Raw genomic sequence first — 23,061 nt, forward strand, 5'->3', positions numbered from 1 at the left:
TCACTGCTCTGTAACCTGCTTGCTGGATGCAGTCTGTGACCAACAACCACTCACGAGCTCATGAAATGGAGAGATCGTGCAGTGGGTGTATGCTGTGTGGAGCATGCCCTGCTGCTATTACCTTGCAGGGCGTTTCCTGAGCATCTGTGAAAAAGGGATGGTTTGTGGGTCACAAAAGAAGTCATTTGACTTGTACCAATGATTTGGGTACAAAACATCAGCAACTTGCATCCCAAGGGATGCTGAACCTTCTGCAGCCCTGATTCTAACTGTCCTCTCTTTGGTTCCAGGGGGATTATGTGTGGATGGACCTCAAAACCGGACGGGAATTCGACGTCCCCATTGGAGCGGTGGTTAAACTGTGTGACTCTGGACAGATCCAGGTTGTGGATGATGAAGGCAATGTACGTACAAAGGGTTGTGATGACCCTTCTTCAGCTCTATGGCCCGGCTAGGCCAGGGGTCATAGGGTCATGATGATTGACTTTGTCACGGACTTCTCATATGTCCTTGGGAATCAACTGTGCCATAGTTTTCTATTTGTAAAGACAAGATAATGTTGTGTCCCTACTTTTCTGGCTGTACTGGAAGTGAAAGGTTGAGAAGCTTCTTTGAGTTCAATGATACTCAATGTACTTCATTGAGTACAATGATAACAGAAGCCTGCAAAGTACATTTAGATAGTGCTTTGAGCAGAGCCACCTTGACATGCTGTTCCTCTGCTGTTATCCAGTCCTTCTTGACCTCCTACCAATACAGGATGTGCCCAAACACTGGTTCTCCTTCAATTTCCCACCTCTAATTCTGTGCAGTGGTGGCTGTTTTAGAGTAACATCTATATCACAAGCAGAGGGCAATCTGAGGAGGTTCTCTGTCCTTTATTATTTTCTTTTCCAGCCTGAGATGATTGTAAATGCTCTCATTCCCTTCAAGGATGGCAGAAAGAGATTTGGTTCAGCAGGGTCCTTGTGTCAAATTTGTAGTGGCTTTTGAAGCCACTTAGAAGTGTTAAGTCTAAACAACACTCTGCCAATAAAAGTGTGATCTTGCCACCTCTGTGCATCCCTCTCTCTTTTTATAAATCATCTTTTCTCTGCTCAACAGTATTTTGTGGCAGAGGGTTAACCAGTGGTGTGAAAATGTAGTTGGGTGAAGGGAAGAACAAATCTGCTATTTGTTAAAAACTCCCCTGATGTGCTGGATGTCCATGCTGCCATGGATGATGCTCCTGACAGGACGGCTCGTGTCTCACGTCTCTTGCTGCTCCAGTAAACCAAAAGATGTTTTCCTTCTTCTGCTATGAATCTTTTAAATTAGTCACTGCTACGCCCCAGGAACAGAAGCTGTGACCTGTGTGCTAATGCTCTCCTGTCTATGTTCTTCCATCTGGTCCTTCTGTCTGGGGTGGGCTGTTTCTGTCTCTCATCCCAGTGGTATCTCATTTGACTTATCTTTCTCTGCCCTCGCTCTCTTCCCAGGAGCACTGGATTTCCCCACAGAATGCTAGCCACATCAAACCCATGCACCCCACCTCCATCCATGGAGTGGAGGACATGATCCGCCTGGGAGACCTGAACGAGGCGGGAATCCTCAGGAACCTGCTGATCCGCTATCGGGAGCACCTCATCTATGTGAGTGTCCTCTCCACCTCTTCCTCTGCACTGCACCCCCTGCCTCCTTAGCTCTGGGGAACTCACATGGGGGAAACTAACTGAACTGAGCATCTGGGTTTCTACCTTCACCTGGACCCAAGTGGTGGAGGGCTTCTGCACTGCAGAGGACACATTGCAGAGCTTATGGATGCCTCAGTGAAAAACCCATGAGTTAGGTAATGAGCAAGGTCCATACCACCTCGCTGTGTGGCCCCTGTAGAAGTTTTGAGGACATGCATTAACTTTCTGCACGCCCAATAACCGGTTCAACCCAGGCCATGTGCATGCTGTAGTAATCCTAAAGTGAAAGCCTTTGGCAACTGCACGCTGGATGTGGCCCTTCTGACTTCTCCCTCTGAACCATTAACTCATTCAACCCAAGTGGGTGAAGACAACAATTGCGGGAGGTGCAAGGGGTGGAGGAAGGATGAGGAGGTGCGTGCATGAAATAACTTGCAACGATATAGTGAGCAACTCCCAGAACAGCTCTAAAGTACCTTCCCCATCTGTGTTTATGACTTACTAGCTCTGGGCTGCCTGGGATCCTGACAGCTGATCTCTGGGGACAGCAGTGTCCTTCCTTAGGTCAGCTCAGTCATGTCATGCCCAGTGGACCCAGTGCAACCTTGCCAACCCAACCAGACATTCAGAAATTGAGGGTTTTACAGGGAGCCGGCCAGAACTGCATCTCTTTTCTGCAACACCATCACAAAGGCCACCTCCCCAGCAGGACAAGAGTCAGCATTCAAGTCTCTGTGCTGGTTTTATCAGTGTGCTATATGCTGTGTAGTCTGGTGCACATTCTTGGGGCAGAAGTACGGAGTGCGTGTGTGTGTTTGCCACTAGCTGGTGTACTCAAACCACCTATGCAAATATGGAAAATTTGATATTGCTCTCAAATCCTACAGTCTTCAGATAGTCGGGTAAGTGCCTGCTGTGCCTTTGAAGGCCTTTTCAAAGCCACCTGGTAATCTAATTTTTAAAAAGCTCTAGAGTCTGCTAGATTTTCAGGCCAGAGGGAATTGCAGTACCGTCAGACTTCTCAGATAGCATAAGCTAACAGACCATATCCAGGATTTTATCTATCAATCAAGTCTGCTAGTTCTGCTTGATGTCCAGTGCCTTTTGATAGGATGGTTTTGGATTAGAGCTGGGCAGTGACGGAGAACACACCACTCTCTTACATGGGCTGTTCATATGGTTGACAGTTCCCTGCCCCCAACTCTGGAAGACATCCATCTCTTATTTCAGAGATGGGGTTCAATCCTAGAGGAAGGGGACATGGCTGCTGAAAAGGCACCCCTAAGTTCCCAAAGGTTGGAGGAGAATAGACACCCCCAAATTCATGTCTCACTCAAGCACCTTATTTGTTGTGCATGATGTTGTGCATGCCTAGGTCCCCTGTATCGTCAGTTTAGAGAAAAAGGCACGACCAGAAAATTGTTCACACATTCAGTGAACTGAGTTACTCCCCGGAGCTCTCTTCAGGCAGCCACAGCCATTTATAATGATAAACTAGCAAAAGTTAGCAGCCCAAATTCATACTTGAGGTGATGCCTCCATGTGCACTGAGCACTCATGGCAGTCACCGGAGATATCAATAAAGCCAACAGAGCCAAGACTGCCTTTCAGCTGTGCAAACATAGGTGCTTGTCAGATGAGGTGATTGCTGTAGAGCTGGCTGGAGCTTGGGTATCATAGAAGAGTTTATGTTGGAAGGAAAGTTCAGGTTGGAGGTCTACAGTCCAACCTCCTCCAGCTCAGAGCATGTCCATCTTCAAGGTTAGATGTAGTACTCATGTGGATAACTAAATACAAGCAACCTGAATGCCACCCAAGAAGTACAGATAGCCAATAATTTGTAGCTGATTGCCTCATTCAGGGAACATGTATTTATCCGTTGAGCATTGCCCCTTTTTCTCCTGCTTGTGGGCACCCTGCAGTGGTACCAAGTGGATTCCCGCAGCTCTCTCTTGCTCTCTGAGAAATTTGGGATCATGTTGGATATTTTTTCAGTGGTGTCCATGTGTCTCTCCTGGGGTCCCTGTGTCATCAGGCAAGCGCCTGTTGCCTCACTAAGTGAACAGAGGTCCTCAGATAAGATTTCATGTGTGCAGTATCAGATTGCCTGAGAATACACCCAGCTCCATGAAAGCTCTGCCTCTGAGCTCCCTCACCAAGCTGTTCACAGGCATCCAGGGAGATTACAGACACAAACGAGCACGGGGCAGAGTGTTGTTTGGCAGCATCGTACTAAGAAGGGCTAATGCAAAGGGCAGCTTCTAACCTGCAGGTGAGCGTGGGCAGTGATTTGGGCTGAAGTGACTCAGCAACCATGTGGTTTCTCCACGTGTTCTTCGGGTCTGATGGTGACAGTGCCATGTGTCCTACAGAGCTACTGCGTAAGGGATGGCCACATCCCACAAAGGGATTTGCATCACAGAGGTTCCAGGTTACTGTGCCTTGATTGCTCCACACCACTAATGGCTTTGGAGTGCCAGCCCACAATCCTGGGCACAACACAGCAATTAGTGCAATCTCAAAATTAGAATGACACTCTCAAAATGACATAGAGCGCATCATTGATAGAGGGGCACATAAACCACCTCTGTCTACACATGTGTTGTTGGAGGCTCAGGAACCCGACCTTAGATCTCAGCTTTTAAGAGTGGTGGCACTAGGAGTAGATTTGTGTCGAATGTGGTAAATATTGATGGCAAAGCCAAGGTGCCGTATGAATGCCATGTGGGTAGGGGATACCCAGTCCTCTGAGGTATTTTTTTCTGGGATATAATTTGCTCTGTTTTAAAGACAGTGGAACTCAGTGTAACTTTACCTTCACTGCTTGAAAAGATTTCTGAGCCTGCTGAGTAAAGGGTGACTTTTCCAATGGGACTTCAGTCCCTCTTGTTTCCTCATCTCCTTAGCTTTGTGGAAGGGGTAATTCTGCTCTAATAAAATATAATTTTCCTTTTTCTCCTCCTCACATTTTACTCGTAAGACAAACTGCGGCGGGAGGGTAAGTATGACTCTTGGAGCTGTCATTTGCAATCGCTGTCATGCCTTCCACTGGATCACTTGTTTCTGTTCACCATTGTGGCGTTCTCATTTACTTTGCACCACCATTGCTGCTGCTTCACAAATGCACTGAAAGCATCATCCCCTTTGCCGCAGAGCTTGACCCTCATGGTGAAGTTGTGACGCCTTCCCCGAGCTGGAAAGTCCCCAACCTGTGAATGTGGTTAAATCTGTAAGCGCTTCTCAGTAATGACCTCAACTCAAAGGAAAGAAACTTCTGCAGCAAAATGAGAAAAACTTCAACAAGGGCTTGTTGCCCATGGTTTGGCTTGCATGCACTAAGAGAAACTATGCTGAATAGCAAGATCTGGTAGGGAGTTTGGACTTGTGAGTAAGGTTAAGTCTCTTTATGTGGAGATGAAAGCAATGCCTGCTCCTGCTCTCTAAGGGTTGCCAAAATGCAGTAATGTTTGGTAGAGCTTTAACCCCATAAAAATCCAGATGAAGTCAGCCATGGTGTTCTGGGTAGCAGGGGAAGCAGGCTCAGAAAGGATTTGTTAGGGGCTAATTAAAATGTAGGTCATGCAGGCAGTAGTGAATTTGCACCAAGATGTGGTTCTGGTGGTCAGCTATGGCAGAGCCCCTGCCTATCGGTAAAGCTTTATTTTCCCAAGACAGAAGGGCTTTGCCTTCACCCAGCAATAGAAACCAGAGAGATAATATTTCCTTGGAGGTGCCCTTTGGCCCCTCATCAGCAAAGCAGACAAAGTTTTGCATTCCATCAACTGTGAGATCTGGGCAAATTGTGAGTATTTATCAACTAGGAATGACCTGCAAAAACAAGCAGTAGTACAAGAGTTCGTGCTGACAAAGTATTTTGTGGATCACAAGGGAAGGGTCAATGAGAGCATCCAGAAAGCATTCCTGCAACTAATGGTTAACTCCTTTAAAAGTCTCACTGGCTGCGTTCACGGCAGGGCAGAAATGTGACTGAAATGCAGGGATTTCAGAGACCTCTGCAAAGAGTCAGTCTTTTTTGAAAGAGGCTTAAGGAAGATTAGAAATGTCCCTAAAATTAACCTGGTAATAAATTAGGAAGAGGAAAAACAGTTTTCCAAGTATCTCACTGAGGACTGGAAGGAGTCTTGGGGTTCATTGGGGAGCTTGGTAACATAATCCCATTCAGAAATTGAGCTCACTCCTTCTCTGAGCACTAAGCTTACCTGCTCTGTCCCTGTGGAAGGCTGCTCTGGGACTTCTCTGCTCCCTTATTTCAATGCCTTCTTCCTCTAACATCCAGTCTACATGATTTCACAGCCAATTTCTACCCTTTGGATTTGTGACAACTTAGTTCTCGAGCTTAAAGGGCTTTTTTCCTTTCCTGGCACGTAACCCCCTATTAAAGGGAAGACTCTTGTATCCTTTCTCAGTTACCACTGTAAAGTCAAACCGCACCTGGGACTGAACAGAAAGTTGCTCTCTGGTGTTGGCCCTGAGGCTGGGAAGTGAGGACTCCCTCAGGGCTTTCAGCATCCCTACTATAGGACACAATTGCCACCTACTGGCTGCCTTTCAGGAAGCCTGAGCTGCTGGGAAGCATTGCATAGGTGGTGGCATCAAATTATCCTCTCACTCCACTCAAGCCCCTTCCATCATGATTGAGGGATACTGGCGTGATGGGAGAAACTCGACATGGGACTTGTGTCTCAAGTCTCCCTTTCCCCTCCGCTCGCCAGCAGTGGTAGTTATTTTGCTGCCTTCAGAAATGAGGAACAGTTCAGACTTATTTTATTCATCAGCCATTTTGCAATATGCACAAAAAGAGGAGCAGCCGGCAGAGCACGGAGAGATTTTCTTCTTGGTTCACAGCATCCTTCCCTGTGCCGCTTTGCTGCTTTGTGCCAAAGGCTTATTGTTGGTTTTAGTCCTCGCAGGTAAAAACCCGTAAGGATTATTCTTATGTTGAAATGATTTTTTTTTTCCTGAAAGGAATATATGCAGCAGTGGGGGCACTTTCACAGCTGGTCCCACCAGGAAAGAAAGGTGAGATTAATCTTGTAACTTTAGTTGCCAAAAGTTAACCTAGAGAAGGCAACTTGGCTCCTTTGAAGTCATGGAGTGAAAGTAGCCTTCACCTCATGCCCCTTGGTTAGCCCGAGATGGAGCCCCATTGACTCGCTTGCTCTAGACACTAACTTTTAGACAGCTGAAGTAGGGACGGAGATCCTTATTCTCTGCCTTGAGCTTGGGATGTGGCCAAACCTCCTAACCTCAGAGCTGCATCTGAGCAAGATGACAAAGGTCATGAGTCCTTTGGTGAGTGGCTTGAGAGAAACGGCTCCTGGAAGGGCAGAAATGAAAGAGCAAGACGCTACAAAGGGTTTGCTGCCCAAGGCCCAGGACAGCTTTGCTCGTTCGAGTGCTACGGAGAGCATGGGATGGACCAAAGGCCATTTCCAAAATTTCAGAAATAGCTGAGAAGGGGTATGTCAGGACTTTGTGGGCCATATCCATGTGCACAGGATAAGGTTTGAACTTCAGCATGGAGAGGTTTGGTTAGGCAGAGATGGTAGAGAAGAACGTATCGCAGAGGGAGGCTTAGCAGCTCTGTTGTGGGTTTATAAAAACAGGTTAGACAGACATCTGTCAGGAACAGTTTGGATCCAGCTGGTCTCGCTTTGGGATATGGCAATGGTCTTCAGGTTTCTTTCATCTCTAGTTTCTCATAATTTGTGCAATGCAATAGGTACGTATGGATATGTGCTTGCTCTGGCAATATTTTTGCAAATATGAATGTGACAAAACTCTGAATCTTACCTGAGGAGCATCCAAAATATGAATTAAGGCTTGAATCCATGCTGTGCATGAGCAGGGCTGAGTATGAACTGATTTAGGTAGTTTGGGACTTTTGTTCCAATTTTGCTCCAGGCTTCATCTTGCAGCATCTTTGACTTGAACATCATCTTTCATCCAGCTTTTGAAAAGCTTTGATTTTTCTGGCCTCCACACTCTATCCAAGCTGCCAAAGCCTCTCAGCTACATCTCACTGTCACCATAAACCTTCATGTGCTTCTCCCCCAGACATACACTGGTTCAATACTGGTGGCAGTAAACCCCTACCAGCTCCTACCCATCTACTCACCTGAGCAGATACGCCTGTACACCAACAAAAAGATTGGTGAGATGCCACCACACATCTTCGCAATTGCTGACAACTGCTACTTCAACATGCAGCGCAACAACAAGGACCAGTGTTGTATTATAAGGTGAGTTGGTGAATTTCCAGATGGGCCATATCCTGAAAATGGATGCTGAGCACCTGCGACGTGGGTGAGAGGGAACAGCTTATCAAATAGAATCAGCAATTTGAATGACCTATTAGATCTTACATCCACATATTCCCAGTGCAGAGGTGGTCTCTGTTTGCAGTCACTGTTCCTAGTAAAGATGCTTTATCGTTCCTTTGGTACTTACCCTACAACCCAATAGATCTCATATTCATCTTTAACCTCCTCTTTTAAATTTAAACTCAATACTCCTCCAGACATCAAAGATGCAAAAATCTATACATTCTGCACAGGGCCAAGGGCCAAGGACAAGCTTGATCACTGAACCTGTGATTGTTCACACTGCTGAGCTGGTGTCTTCCTGCATGGTTCTGCTCTGGATTGGTCAACCTTGGGCACCAAGAAATGCCTGGTCACAGCTATAGGTATAGTTCACTCCAGTGTCTGTCCCAAATGGTGGTATGAACCAGATTTGGTTCCCTCAGCCCTCCAATGCTGTCCTATCAAGTTTTGAACCCTCAGACAGTCTTTGTGCTTTCAGGGCACCACCTCTCTCCAAGGCATGCCTACCCTAAGTTTCATTGCATGAAAACATAACTCTGGAGCATCCCCTGCACAGTATTTCAGATACGTGGGACTGAAAAGGCCATGCAGTAATGATTACTTTGCAGGGCTAAAAAAGCGTCATATGGGGCCCAGAGGAGAGTCAAGGCCAGGCGTGATGCTGTGTGCCAGTGGCCAGCCAACCCTGAGAAGTGAGGCAATTCGGCCATGGGGCCGGCCCCATGGCTGAATTGCCTTACTTCTCAGGGTTGGCTGGCCACTGAACACCAGGAAGGTCCATTTTGATCATTTATATTGGCTACCCCATGTATCAGACAGGCCATAGACTCACACCAAGGGATTTCTGCCCAGCCCTTCCTCTTGTACGATTGCAAGATAACGGAAGTTATCTTTCAGTGGAGAGAAAGCTTTGAGGAGTAACTTTTGCTTCCTGCCCCGTGATCTTCTCCTCTCCTGCCTGCCCCTTGGTAGGACAAGCCTAGGGGACCTGTGAAAGTGCCTGCCACTAAAAGGCAGTATTTCACAGTCTGCCTTCTAGGGCATTTTGGCAGCTCAGGACTGGTGATGAAGATGCCCCATGGGACCAGCTAGTCCCTGGACCACAGGCTCATGGTTTGGTGATCATACCTGGAAAAGCACTGTCTGAAAGTGCTTCATGACCTTCTTAGTGCTGACTGAACGATGGTATTTGCTGGAGAGACCCAAACTCAAGCAACAGCTTGGGCCAAATGGACTGTAAAGCAAAACTGGATCTTGGCTGGAAGCTGTCTGGTACTGTGTCCTACCATTTGTCCTACAACCAGTCCTTGGGATGCTGGAAAGCCATCCTTAGTGGCCTTATCCTACCTGTGCTAAGAGAAGAGGCACAGAGACAGCAGTCCCTTTGGAGACACAGGGAGGGACATTGGCAGGGATGCAGCAGGGCTTTCACTGACCTCGATTCCTGTTGTCTTTGCAGTGGTGAATCCGGAGCAGGGAAGACAGAAAGCACAAAACTGATTCTGCAGTTCCTGGCGGCGATCAGCGGTCAGCACTCCTGGATTGAGCAACAGGTCCTGGAAGCAAATCCCATTTTGGAAGGTGAGGCCTCAGCTAAAACAGAGCCATTTTTTTGCTGGAAAAAAAAAAAATCAGATTCAGGAAACACAAAATATGGCAAAATGTAAGTCAATTTTGTTGCATTTTGAGTTTTAAAAAGTGACAAAATTGAAAAAAAATCAAAAGCAATGATGTAAACATTTGTTAAACAACATATTCAGTTTCTTTCCTTCTGAATTTATTTTTCACGAGACTAATATTCTCTGATTTGGGCTCTCAAATTTTCCATTAATATTTTTGACAACTATTGTTGAAAGCAAAACATTGCAGCTGACCTGAAAAATTTTTCAATTGTTTTATTCACTTAAAATTGAAAAATGTGTTTTTTCCACTTAAATCAGTACTTTTTTTCCCAAAATTTCAAAACAGAAACCTGAATTTTACCTAATTCTCTGTGTAGTCTGGGATTTAAAAAATGCTGATCACCAAATACACAAAGCTCTTTTGAAAAATCTCGCCACCTCTTCCAGTGCTGGAATTATAACTGTATGCAGAGCACCAATATCCTGTAAACGCTGCATTCAATTAACTAATTTTTTGTTTTATTTGACCGTAACTGCAAAAATCCTATTCCTATTCTTTGCTGGTTCAGCAGAACATGAGATTAATTTGACCAGAGCTTCACAGACTAAACACCTTGTGCCGGCAATACACAATAGCAAACCCCACCTTTTCCTTCGAAGATCAGTGAATGGCAGCAGAATGCAGAAAAAGAAATAAAGGCAGTTGAAGAAAGAACCAGATAACGAGAATTGGCTTGTGGCCTTAATAGGTTCATTGGCAAGCTGTTACTGTGATCAGCGCCACTGTTTTAATTGGATGTCTGTAAATTAGATAGGTGAGCTGACCCTCTGGCCCCAACATGATGCCAGATGGACCTTTTACACTTATGCAGAAAAATAGCATTTTCCTTAAAGAACAACATTATTTTTACCTCCCCTGCTACTCACAGAGAGCAGCGTTTTGCTTGGTAAATAGCCCCTTAGGAATCAACGGGAATGTGAATATCCTAACTGCTTTCCATGCGTAACATTAGCAGAGCAGACAAGAAAGTCACTGGCTGAGCTTTCCTTCTCTGTGCTCTGTTGGAGCTTCCTTCTGTCATGGCACGAAGATGCAATGAGGCTCTCAGGGCACCGCAGGGCTGCCTGACCGCTGGCGTTGTAAAGCATCACGGTGCATGGCCTGCACACAGGGTGTTTTTGAACATGCACTTCATCACTGCCAGGATTGAGGGGAAGCGAGGCTCTGTATTTCAAATGCATCTCCACCACCTGCCAGCAATCCTGGAGCATAAATTCCAGGGCGTGCTGGCCAGGGCGCTCATGCCAGCGGTCCGCACCCACACAGAGGATGGACACGGGTACCTTTCTCTGTACACAGCCTGTTTGCAGGGAGAAGTCTCCTCTGGAGGTTGGATTAGTCCCTCTGTATTTCCCCAAAGGACAAGCTCTTTCCTTTCCCTCTCAGTCACCAAATCACTCACCAGCAGCTCCGTCATTTCCTGCACGGCGTCACCTCGCATGCTGCAGCATCCTCCTGCCAGCCTTGCTCAACCCTCTTGTATTTCATCGGCTGCTGCCAAAATCCTGCTGTCCTAGCCTTTCTTCCTGGATGAGGTCACCCCGTTCCTATGCCTCCTTCTCTGTGCTCCTCTCTGTATTTCCAAGGACAGTCATCTGCTATATATCCTGTTTCCCCACACTGAGATGAAATTGAGCCAGGCAAACTTAAGGGAAAGGCTTTGGGGCTGCTTTTTACCCTCTCAGCCTCACTCTTTTGATTATTTTTTTTGGCCATGAGACCAGATCCATGATCCTCCCTGCATCAGGTCCTCTCTAACCCACTGCAATTCTTCCCCGCAGCTTTCGGGAATGCAAAGACCATCCGTAACGACAACTCCAGCCGATTTGGGAAGTACATAGACATTCACTTCAACAAAAGGGGAGCCATCGAGGGGGCAAAGATTGAGCAGTACCTGCTGGAGAAGTCCCGGGTCTGCAGGCAGGTAAGGCGATACATCTGCAAGGCGTGGGAGTTGGTACCCAGTCAGTTGACCTTTGCGGTGCCGTTCTCCTCGCAGAGCTGATGCTTGCTCTTCTACTGCAGGCCCAGGACGAGAGGAATTACCACGTGTTTTACTGCATGCTGAGAGGAATGACAATGGAGCAGAAGAAGAAGCTGGGTCTTGGGAAAGCTACGGACTACAACTACCTTGCGATGGTGAGAGCGCAGCGAAGCGGAGGTTTGGTGGGGTGATGTGGTGAGAGCTTCTTAGCAAGGGAGAGAGAAGTGAGAGGTGCTTCCTTCTCAGCCAGGAGCTGCTTTGCTGGTTATAACCTTCCTGAGTCTTAGCCACAGGATTTGTGGGACTTCTTTGTCCCACCACTGCAATCCTCACGGTCTTAGTGCAAACCCTCAACCCCCGTGTATGAGACAGGTTATTTCCACTCTTCCTGTGAAGCAGGACACACACTTGGATGGTTTTGGTGTTCGGTGCCCAGACCACTTGTTTGGAAATAACCAGGGTGTTAGATATGACCTGATGCTCTTGCAGCAGTGATGGATGGGGAGGCATGCATGGCTGGATGGCGCATTCTCAGCAGCATGTGGTGCTGAGCTGTCTCTGCTCCATGTGTCCGACAGAGCCAGCAATCTCCAGCCCTACTCCCTATATACCAGTGTTGCAATCCAGAGGAGCTAGTAGAAGCAGGTGTAATTAAGGCTAGCCCATCATCAGCAAGGCTGGCACCCAGCTTTCCAGCTGGATTGGTGGGAGCCTCTGGCACGTCTCCTTCTCGCTCTGTATCCCCACCTCAGGGAGCTTCTTCTCCTCTGCTGATTGCAGCCAGATACAGGGTAGCTGGGGACAGCAGGGTAAGTGCAGGTCACAAAGCTGAGCACCAAAACATAGTATACACCAAAGGGCAGAGCAGATCTACGGGTTCAACATCATCTTTTGCTTATTCATCCCTTAAACAAAATGTCTGCTGATTTAGGGGGAAGCCCCGGATAGCTTAGGGTTACACCCAGGCACTCTCTGCTTTACCCCATGCACTGTGTGACCTCTTTGCCTCCCCAGGGTAACTGCACAACCTGCGATGGCAGAGATGATAGCAAGGAGTACGCCAATATCCGCTCCGCAATGAAGGTCCTTATGTTCACCGACACGGAGAACTGGGAGATCTCCAAGCTGCTGGCTGCCATCCTGCACATGGGGAACCTGCAGTACGAAGGTAAAAGGACAACATACAGGGACGTGTCCAGCGCACTTCTACTCTTTATTCTGCATGGTGAGAGGGAGCCAAGCTTAGGGACAGGGGGCTCTATCCAGACCACCTGCCATGGTGCCATGCCAGGGACTCAGGTGCTTGTTGTGGCGTGTAAGGACAAGAAAGGAGGAGTAAGTCCACCTGCCCACTCTGCAGGGCTGCCAGGCTCCAGTATGCTCAGTGACATCCACCTTTTCTGAATGTAGGGAGGTTGAATATGGCCACAGGCCATTCAGTAGACTCAGGTTTTGCAAGGAGAGACTAATGGAGTGTTTGACAAGTGCCTGTGTGATTGGATATGCCTTTGTAAAGGTGCCAAACCGCCCTGCTGTCAGAAATGACACGGAGATTTAAAAAGCCTCTTTGGAAGATGGAAGCCTAAAGCACTTACGTGCTAGAAACGTTTTTACCCCATCAGTCATTTAGGGTGGCTGGCAGAGCAGAGTGCAGGTCCTGTGCAGCCAGCAGCAGGACTCCAGCAGCTGCATAAACTTTTCTCTCCCTTCTGATGGCCAGATTTTGCCTGGCCATCAAAAAGAGGCAGTGGAGAAAGACCCTTTCCCTCACCCCATCCACCCTCTGCAGAGCCATGTCCCTTGCTAATGGCTTTCCCTCTGCCTTTCTTCCCCCAGCTCGGACCTATGACAACCTGGATGCCTGCGAGGTTGTTCAGTCAGCGTCGCTAATCACTGCGGCATCGTTGCTGGAGGTCAGTGGCTCTGTGGTGCTGCTGTCCCCTTTCTGGCTTGTTCCCGTATTTCTAGTGTTGTGGCAAAGCTTCGTCTGAGCCAGGCTCTCCTTGCACCACCAGCTCTAGGAGGCTGGAGAGGCCTGGGTAAGCCATACTTTGCCCAGCACTGGCAGCATGAAGGTGGATGTCTCCATCTGAGCTGGGTATCTGAGCTCCCCTTCACGCCAGTGGAGAGAAACAGCCACTTTGGTGGCACGTCATCCTAAAAAGGACATCCAAAATAGCTCAGCCCCTAAAATAGAGTGTTTCCCTCATTGATGTAAAGAGAGTTCGTTACAGTAGCTGAGACAGAGATGTCACTTTTACTGTGTGTATCTGAAGCGAGGTGAGATGACCCTTACCCAAACCATCCATGCAGTGGCTGGCACATTCTTCAGTGGCCTCCCCAGCAGGCAACAGGGCTCCCTCGGGGACACCATCCACAGGCACCATCCACCTCCATAGGCACCGCTGGTCCCAGAGTGTGATCCACAGCTGTCTGCAGGCTGTTTTCATGTCACTTTAAGGGTGGACATTTCCCTGGCTTGATCTCAGAAGTATGAAAAGGGGTCACGGGGGTGCAAAGCTACATTCATGCTGGTAGGATACAGCTTTGCAGGCTTTGCTTTTTCATCTTCTCTCCCCGTGCCTCATTAACATCTCACACTAAGTCACAAGAACACTTTCCATAGTAAAACACTGTATAAAAGTGTTAATTACTCTCTCTGAAAATGCCTGTGGCATCATTTGAGATATTTGCCCTGTACAGCTAAGAAAAGTCAATTACCTCCAGCCATGGGGGCTGTACTGTTCCTCTCTGGCCGTGCACGATCAGGCCAGTAGCCCAGGCCGTTGTAAGGACACCTCGTGTTATAAAGTCAGTAGCTGTGTTTGGTGGTGTCTTTGCCAGGTTGACCCTCAGGACGTGATGAACTGCCTTACCAGCCGGACTATAATCACCAGGGGTGAGACTGTCTCCACCCCTCTCAGCATGGAACAAGCACTGGATGTGAGGGACGCTTTTGTAAAGGTAAATCTTAGGGCATTCCCTTCTGCTCCTGTCGATAAGCTGAAGAAATCTGCCACTTTTGAGACCAGAGCATGCACTGCACAGGAAAAGTGTCTCGCTTGGTGCCCATGCGAGCTCAGATCAGCAGATGGCCTTGAAACTATGTTCTCATTGGGATGCACAAAGAGTTGAGATGGAAGGAGTCTAGATAGCCTGGTCTTCAAGGGATTTGCAATCTGGACTTGAGACTGTCTATACTCAAAAATGACCTATGGAAGGAGCCAGCATTCTGAAATTACTTCACCTCAACTTCAGGAAAACATCCCAGATGGAGCCCCAGGGTTAGATCCTCAGCTGCTATAAATCAGAGCAGCTCTATCAACACCTGTAACACCCACACCTGAATTTCAGGATTTGGGCATGTCTGCAGCAGTAAATAAAGCCAAACATCACAGGAACAGGGATAGAGCAGTTCAGCAGCCACCAGAGCACTTAGAGAGAGCATCACCTGAGGCCTTGGGGTGATGAAGGTTGATGGGGTGGATGTGCATCACTGCTGTGCTGTTTGCAGCCCCATGTAAGGTTGCAAAACAAGCATCGGTGGCATACTTTGGCCAACTTGGGCCCCCTGCTCTATCTGTGGGGAACTGGTAGATCAAGCTAGCTGGTTGATACCTAACTAGTCTGCAAATTCAGACAGTGACTTCTCTAGTGGTGATGGGCCTTTGAAACAGGCTCCCCTCCCGGTAGCACTGCTGTAGCTTATACAAAATAAATGAATAACGCTGTAAAACATGGAGTTCTGGAACTACTGAAGCAGCAACAGTTGCTTCATTAAATCAGCAGACTGTTCAGCCAGTGCTGCAACATTTAAGTCAGCACCTTGTCCAGGTGAGATGTCCTTGGCTTGTCTAGCAGTGTAACATGGCTCTGCTGATCTGTAGAGAGAGAGATGTTTAGAAACCAAGGAAAGGACTGTCTGGCTTTACAGCGAGCCCATAGACCCAAAATTTAGGACTATCCAAATTTGGGATTTTGCTTTTGGTTGTCTTTTATCTAGGCTTTCAGGTCCATTTTCCTTGATCTACATAATGGCTCTTGAAGCTTTAAACCATGCCAAGAGTCTGGCATAAATGTTGGTGAGCGCGTCCTCAGGAACTGTCTAGTTGCTGGCCATGCTTTAGGGGAGCCTATGCCATCACAAGTGAAGTGGTGCCACAGACAAGCAGAGTGAGCTACTAACCCGCCTCAGTGACCTCCATCTTTGGGATATTGCAGGGAATTTATGGGCGGCTTTTCGTGTGGATCGTGGAGAAGATCAATGCTGCAATTTACAGACCTCCTTCCCAGGAACTCAAAAGTGTCAGGAGATCCATCGGCCTCCTTGACATCTTTGGCTTTGAGAACTTCACTGTGAACAGGTATGGAGCCTGCAAAAGGAGAACCAGGTCTTAACCCTCCTTCACCACCCCAAGTTCAAGGTCTTGCAGTCTTTTCACCTCTTCTGAGATGAACAGGACTGGGCTGGGCCAAGCCTTTTTCTATATGAGAGATTGTCAAAGCTGACCACTTTTATGTTGCAGCAGACAACATATTTCCTAAACTGATTGGTATAGGCTACACACAAATAATGGCTATAACATTGTTTTGGGGGAGAAAAACTGATTATCTGAACCCATAAGGAAATTCTCAGCCAACAGCAACCTTACTGAGTGGTTGACGTGGTCTGAGAGTATTGCTTCAAGCATGGAGAGAGATGGAGAAAGATAGACCATGGTGAATCTAAAATGGCCTTTCCTTGACCTTCCCTCCACAGTTTTGAGCAGCTTTGCATTAACTTTGCAAATGAAAACCTGCAGCAGTTCTTTGTGCGCCACGTCTTCAAACTAGAGCAGGAGGAGTACAACCTGGAGAACATCAACTGGCAGCACATCGAGTTCACTGATAACCAGGATGCCTTGGACATGATTGCCATCAAGCCCATGAACATCATCTCCCTCATTGACGAGGAGAGCAAGTTCCCCAAGGTGTGTTTTGGGCTCAGCCCTGCTGCCAGTGACTCTTCTGTTTTTACCCGCTTTGCAGTTGCACGCTGGCACTCTATAAGAGGTCTGATCAGCCCCAAACACACATTCACCAGTTGGTTGCCTATTCATAGTTTTTATTGCTCTGTCACATTTTCTTCCATGAGTACCACAACCATGCTTGAAACAAGTTGGTATTTCTGATGGAAGAATATGCCTGCAAGAGGCTCAAGAACAGCCTTTGAGAAAGTTTAAGAGAAAATAATGTTAAATATACTCCCTTTGGAGCACTATTTTGAATATAGCATGACATACCAGTGATATTTAATCCATTTCTTTAATTTCTGCCCTTGAGATATCCCCTCCAACACATCTCTTCTCAAAATAAATACAGATTGTCACCCAAGACAAAAAAAGAAATGCACTATTGATTGGAAAATTATTTTAATGGGACAAACCCTGGTTAAATGTCAGATCTTTTCCTGCATGCACAGGGTACAGATGCCACCATGTTACACAAGCTGAACTCCCAGCACAAGCTTAACACCAACTACATTCCTCCGAAGAATAACTATGAAACCCAGTTTGGCATTAACCACTTTGCTGGAATTGTTTACTATGAAACAAAAGGTATGGGACGGCTCCTGGGGCACTGCAGGTGTGAGGGGATGCTCGGGGGAAGGTGAGCTGCTGCTGCGTTGGAGCAGAGCAGGATGGTAGCCCATAGTAGTGTCAGCGTACTCCTTCTCTGGCTGCAATGACTTGGCCCTTCAGTGGTGCCCATGAGCTACAGAGTTTGGTGCTGTTTCATTCGTGTGTGCCCATGACAGAATTGCAGTGCTTTGCACCACGTGCGTCTTTGTTCCAATCTCAAGATGTGCCTCTTCTTTCTTCTCTTGGTCCCCCTTTCTGTGCCTACTCATTACCCCCATTACCTCCCCAAGAATGGCCAGTAGTCCAGCAACCCAGAGGCTGCTTGCAGGGCACATCCTGGCCATGTTGCACTGCATCATCTGTCTATGTGTTGTCCCATTATTCTTCTAGGTTTCTTGGAGAAAAACAGGGACACGCTGCATGGAGACATCATTCAGCTGGTGCACTCCTCAAAAAACAAATTCATCAAGCAGATCTTCCAAGCAGATGTGGCGATGGTAATGCAGGCAGGAGAAGACCTTTATTCATGGAGGGTGTTCCTGGAAGGGGCAGAAGATTTGCAAAGAGTCATATTGCTCTGATACTGTTTGGGGTGTTTCAAACCTGTTAGCGTGAGCCAACCATCAGAACGCGTTGATGCGCTGTCACGGGTACCTCCACATTCACGCCCCCAGTTCACTGCATTCAGTTCGTCAAATATTGATTTGTGCTGTGATTGCTCCTCTCCTAATTGTGTAGGGATGGGAACAATAAGGTTTGTGATTGTAGAAATCTGAGAGAGAAAGAGCTAGCCCCTCCAACTGAGTAGTCCGGATCTGTGTATAATAGAGCGAGAAGTGAAAATCAAGTAGTTGTAGACCAGAGCAGAACAAAGGGACAAACTGGCTGGCTGTTAAGCACTGCAGCAGGACTGGGAGGGACCAGCCAACAGTCATGTTTTACTGTTACCGCAGCAGAAAGAGGGGACACCAGGTATGAAAGCTGAACTTTAAAGCTCCCCTTTCTACATTCCAGTCCTCCAGGAGGGCATGTGCTTACTCCATGCTCAGTGCGGAGAAGACCATGTGCGCTGAAGCTTTGGAGAAAGGCACAGTTGTTGCTTTAACTCTTCCCATCCCATTTGAGCATTTATTACTAGGATACCAGCTTAAATGCTGAGATTAGTGACTATTTCACCATTAATAACACAAATATATGATGTTTTCTTGAGTAAGTTGAATATCTACATCTCCCTGCTAAGACATCATCAGCCCTGCTCCCAAAATTAAAGTAGAAACTGTTTTAAAATATCAGCCTTGCAGAACCTGAAAGCCTACACAGATAGGTCACTATGGCCAAATCCCCCAGTCTCCCTAGGCAAAGCCATGGGGCTGCAGAGGGTGTGGGGATAAAATTTTCCAAAGCAACCAAGTTTTTTAGAAGTTGGGGTCCCGTTTCCAAATGCCAGCCAATGCCGCTGATGGTCCAAAGGACTTAGGGACTTTCAGGAGTGCCAAACAGATGTAAGTGCTGAATTCCTTTGCCTCCTAAGGGAAAGAAATGTTGAAATTCCCAAGAAATTTCTTTAAATAGGCTACAGACATGTTTGCAAGCCTTTTTCAAAACCTTTAGCCACTCATTTTTGCTCCTGCTGAAATGAATAATCAATATCCTTTTGACTTCATTAGGAACAAGATAACGTTTATCAGCCCCAATTAAGCTACCAATTGGCATGACACTCCCGGTGGGTTCAGAGCTATCCCCAGATGTGGATACTCCTGCTGAAGTAGGCGCTAACTCCCTTAGCATCAGCGCTGCTTTGCTTTTTATTGCTTCTTCCTCACTGCTTTTTATTTTCGGTGCAAGCTTTGCAGTTCACCTTGGAAATGATTTCTTGGTTGCCTGAGCAGAGCAGAGATGCACTCGGGGGAATCAATGAGAGGGAGCTCTTAGGTTTACACAGTCGTGCAGACTTCTTCACAGGGACACCTACCAAACATCTTTAAAATATGCTGGAAGTATATGACAGCAAAATTGAGATTTTCACCCGGGCATTGCCTAGGACCTGAGAACTGAGACTTTTTAAAGCATCAGAGCACTTTTTTTGAAATAAACCTTTTATTTTATAGTTCCATTAAACACCTTCAGAATCTGTCCTGAGTGGTGGTCCCTGTGCTTTGATACTTTAATGATCTCTGCTTTTCTTTTTTGAATGAGAGATTTGTAACCTGACTGGCACAGAACTGGAAGAGGAGCAAACGTTGTGTACCAGCTCCCCTAATCATGCACAATGTTAGTGTGAACTGGGAGAGCACCAATCCCCTAAACACCACGCAAACAAAACTTCTCAGACAAACACGATCCAACATTGGGCTGAGATGATTTTCCCATTGCTTTCCACCAAAATTCAATAATCTTTGCAGCCCTTTTCTTAGAACACATTCCCCAAAAGAAGGAGCAGGTGAGCATGGGTCATGGGAATTGACTGCATGCAGCAAAGAGCCGGGGCAAAGGCTCTTCTTGGAAGTGTGCGTGCCTTCCCTGAGCATCAGTGAGACAATCCGTGGAGAAACCTTCCAGAGAGACTCGGGCCAGGTCAATCAAATCTAACATCTTCCCTTAAAAAGAGACAAGTGGCTGCTCTGCTAAGGGCTAAATCAAATAATGAGGCATTTTGCTCAACAGCTTCCAACCTTTGGTCCTCAGGAGCTTATCGATGAGTTTGTAGGATTTTGGGAGTCAGTGAAAAGCAAGTCCATACCTGATTTACATTCAGTCTTTCACATGGGATCCTTGTATGCCAGAAACTTGAGAAAGCCACAGATCAGAGAAGTTTGAAAACTAGCCGAGAGTGTACATTTGAATATCGTAGTAACTGTTTGGTCCCTGAAAGACCTAATATTTGTGCACAACGAAACCTGTGTGGTGAACTGGGTATTGCTGGAGCACATGGGGCTGTGCAGCCTGATTTGTGCATGCCCGTCATGGAGGAGGTCTATCTGCATGTGTTTGCTGGATCGGAACATTGCTTTGAGCGGTGCCAGGTGAAATGATGGATTCAGTGGGAATTATACACTGTTCCTCTGAGGAATTAGCCGGTACAGTCTGACAGCGCTGCTTGCTTGATTAACAGGTACAAGGAGCAGTGGGGGTGGAAACTGGTGAAGGGAGAAACAAACAGCAGATCTGGGGGCTTTCCCCTTGGCAAAAATTTCAATTCCATAGAAACTATCTGATAAATTGGATTAAAATTAGGGAGGAAGGGAGAGATTTCTTCTGAATTTTTGTGAAAATTTGTTTTTCCCTCGCATCTTCCCAACCACTGTCTATTGAGAGCGCCGGTCACAGGAGAGCAGGGATGTGTGAGGGAGAGGAGTGGAGGTGGCTGAAACTGGATGGATAACGAGTGAGGTTAAAAGATGTAGAAGAGTTGTTTCCAAGAGGCAAGAGCTGGACAGTGGCCATTCCCTCAGCTTCAGGGAAGTGAACATAGAGACGAAGAGGAAAAGCCAGGAGGGGGATAGACAAAAATCTAAGAATTAAGGCATTTTGTTTGTGAGATATTGTAACAGCTGGACCTCCAAGACTAACAATGTCAGGCTCCCATTTCAGTTATTCCTTCTTTTCACTATTTGCTCTTCTCTGTCTCTGTTTTTGTTTTGTTTTTTTTTTCATCTGTGCTTCATGTAGTTTCTCTGTGGCTATGCATCCAGCACATTTGGCCAGTCGCCCACACCCACACCAAAGGTAAACTGAATACATGAGTTCCTCTGTTGTATATTCACCTCTCCTTGGCAAGGATTGTGCTTTGCTTTTGTCAGTTTATTCCTCCTCCTGCACTATCTATAGAGGATCCATTTCAAGTGATTGATGTGACAGAGAGCATTTTTATGGCTTGTTGAATAGATGCAGGAGTATGACTGTCATTTATTTCTAGAATTCAACTCAGAAGAGCTTTGTAATGATGGGAATTCGGTTTGGATGAAATCAGAACCAGCTCAAGCCAAAGTTTTGGGGTTTTTTCCTAATATTTTGAATCATTTTAATTAACTTCAGATGGACCATCTGTGGGATTTGGCTGTTGTTTATCATGGTGCCACCACTGGCTTCAGTGGGACATTATTCCTCCATGGAACTGCAAATCTGGCCCTGTTTTGCCATTTTGGGGCAGGAAGCTGACACTTCATGTGCAAAGAGAGACTCCCACATAGCATTTCTGGGTCACTTGGAAATGCCATTATTCTCAGAGGGGGTGTAGGTCTTGTTCAGGGGAGAGCTCAAATCCAAACCTTCAAAGACACAGTTAATATTGAACTTTGCCATGATCATCCAAACAGGCTCTTGGCACCTTTTTTAGGTCTTTTCTGTTGCATCTCATCTCCTGACTGGTTCTGATGGCTTCCCAAACCTTTATGGTTAGATATTTGGTCATAGGGTAGCATACTGTGTGCTAAAGGTTTTGTGACATTAGCTTTGCGACTCTGCTCACATTTCCGTGACAATCTTTCGATAGCCAGAGGATTATGTTAGAGATGGACCTGACTTTCAAAATTCAAATCTTTGCATGGGGCTGAATTTCAACCCTTCTTACCTCTGCAGTGTCTCGGGGTGTTTGGACTTGGAATTCCAATGAGGGGGATTGGACCCAAAATGACCCAAAAAGTCATTCATTCCAGAGCTGGACTCCTGCCCCTCCATATCATGATTGCAAATTGTTTGGATTGCAGCATCTCATTGGGCCCTGCTCTAGAGCTGTAGCGATGCCACACACACAAGAAAATAGTCCTTCCTGAGTTAGGATATGGTGGGATTAAATCTAGGAGAGAATTGTTGTGCAAAATCTGTCAGAAATGCCCAGGCCAGTCTTCTTCTCTGAAGACAACAACAAGAGATACAGGGAAATGAGAGACATAGCGCTGATGATTTCTATGAATTTTGTTGTTGTCATAGTTGTTCTCATAATATAGCCTCGTGTTTTGTAGGTTTTCTAATGAATAAAAATTGATTGTATTTGTTAGGCACTGAGGCAAGGGTGGAATAGCCAAGCCAAAAAAGATTTTTAAAAATATGTCAACATCAGTAAGTTTTATAAAATGGAGGTGTAGTTCAAAATAGTGATACTCGGGACTGTTATGTAGCCCATGTCAACTTTGCATCTGAAGGCACTTTCCAGACTGCGCAGCCTTTAGGAGAGAGACTGTCTCTTCACTATATGTCACTGCAGAACCTGCTGTGAGGGGCCTCACCTTTCAGTGGTCACCTGGAGGCCTCCCCAGTGACATTTCATATCACAAAATAACAACCAAAAAGCATAATTTTTCTCAGACTTCAGAAAAAATGGCTGAGAAACAGCATGTCATGTCGGCATGGCCCATTTTAGTGACCTTATAATCCTAAAAAGATGGGAGGGCGGTCCTTTGTCCAGAACCTTTCCCCAAAGTATTACGGGTGGTACATGCTTCTCTCCTTCCCTAACTCATCTCAAGTAATTCATCTTTCCACATTTCCACTGAAGCAGGTCGCCATCTCCCCGACAGACCTAGAGCTGAGCACGGCGATCCTGGTGCAACACGCAGCCTTCTCCTTAAAGTGGGAGGAGAAGGTGCAGAGGGATAGCAGGAGTAACTTACCATTTCTGGCTCAGTGACATTTCTCCTTGTACTTGCCTTTCTCCTTGCTTCTGTTTTCTTGGTTTGAATGTTACAAAGAAAAAAACCTGGTGCTTGCCCTAGTTGGAACTCCGGGTCTGTATTAAGACCATCCTACTTAACATA

The 23,061-nt window shown here is 46.6% G+C and overlaps 1 protein-coding gene across 1 annotated transcript in view; it reads left to right on the top strand.

The window, feature by feature from the left end:
• The first annotated feature begins 290 nt into the window (after nucleotides 1-290).
• MYO7A (myosin VIIA) overlaps nucleotides 291-23,061 on the top strand; it is a 63,320-nt gene continuing 40,549 nt past the window's right edge. The window contains 15 exon segments of the mRNA XM_050892421.1: nucleotides 291-404; nucleotides 1,479-1,631; nucleotides 4,654-4,671; nucleotides 7,752-7,936; nucleotides 9,480-9,601; nucleotides 11,485-11,627; nucleotides 11,729-11,842; nucleotides 12,702-12,855; nucleotides 13,524-13,615; nucleotides 14,532-14,651; nucleotides 15,909-16,051; nucleotides 16,447-16,657; nucleotides 17,149-17,284; nucleotides 17,699-17,805; nucleotides 20,978-21,034. Of these exon segments, the coding sequence (XP_050748378.1) occupies nucleotides 306-404; nucleotides 1,479-1,631; nucleotides 4,654-4,671; nucleotides 7,752-7,936; nucleotides 9,480-9,601; nucleotides 11,485-11,627; nucleotides 11,729-11,842; nucleotides 12,702-12,855; nucleotides 13,524-13,615; nucleotides 14,532-14,651; nucleotides 15,909-16,051; nucleotides 16,447-16,657; nucleotides 17,149-17,284; nucleotides 17,699-17,805; nucleotides 20,978-21,034 (1,854 nt within the window). The 5' untranslated portion in view covers nucleotides 291-305.

Source organism: Gymnogyps californianus, chromosome 1 (assembly GCF_018139145.2).
Source record: "Gymnogyps californianus isolate 813 chromosome 1, ASM1813914v2, whole genome shotgun sequence".
In the NCBI taxonomy this organism is placed as follows: Eukaryota; Metazoa; Chordata; class Aves; order Accipitriformes; family Cathartidae; genus Gymnogyps; species Gymnogyps californianus.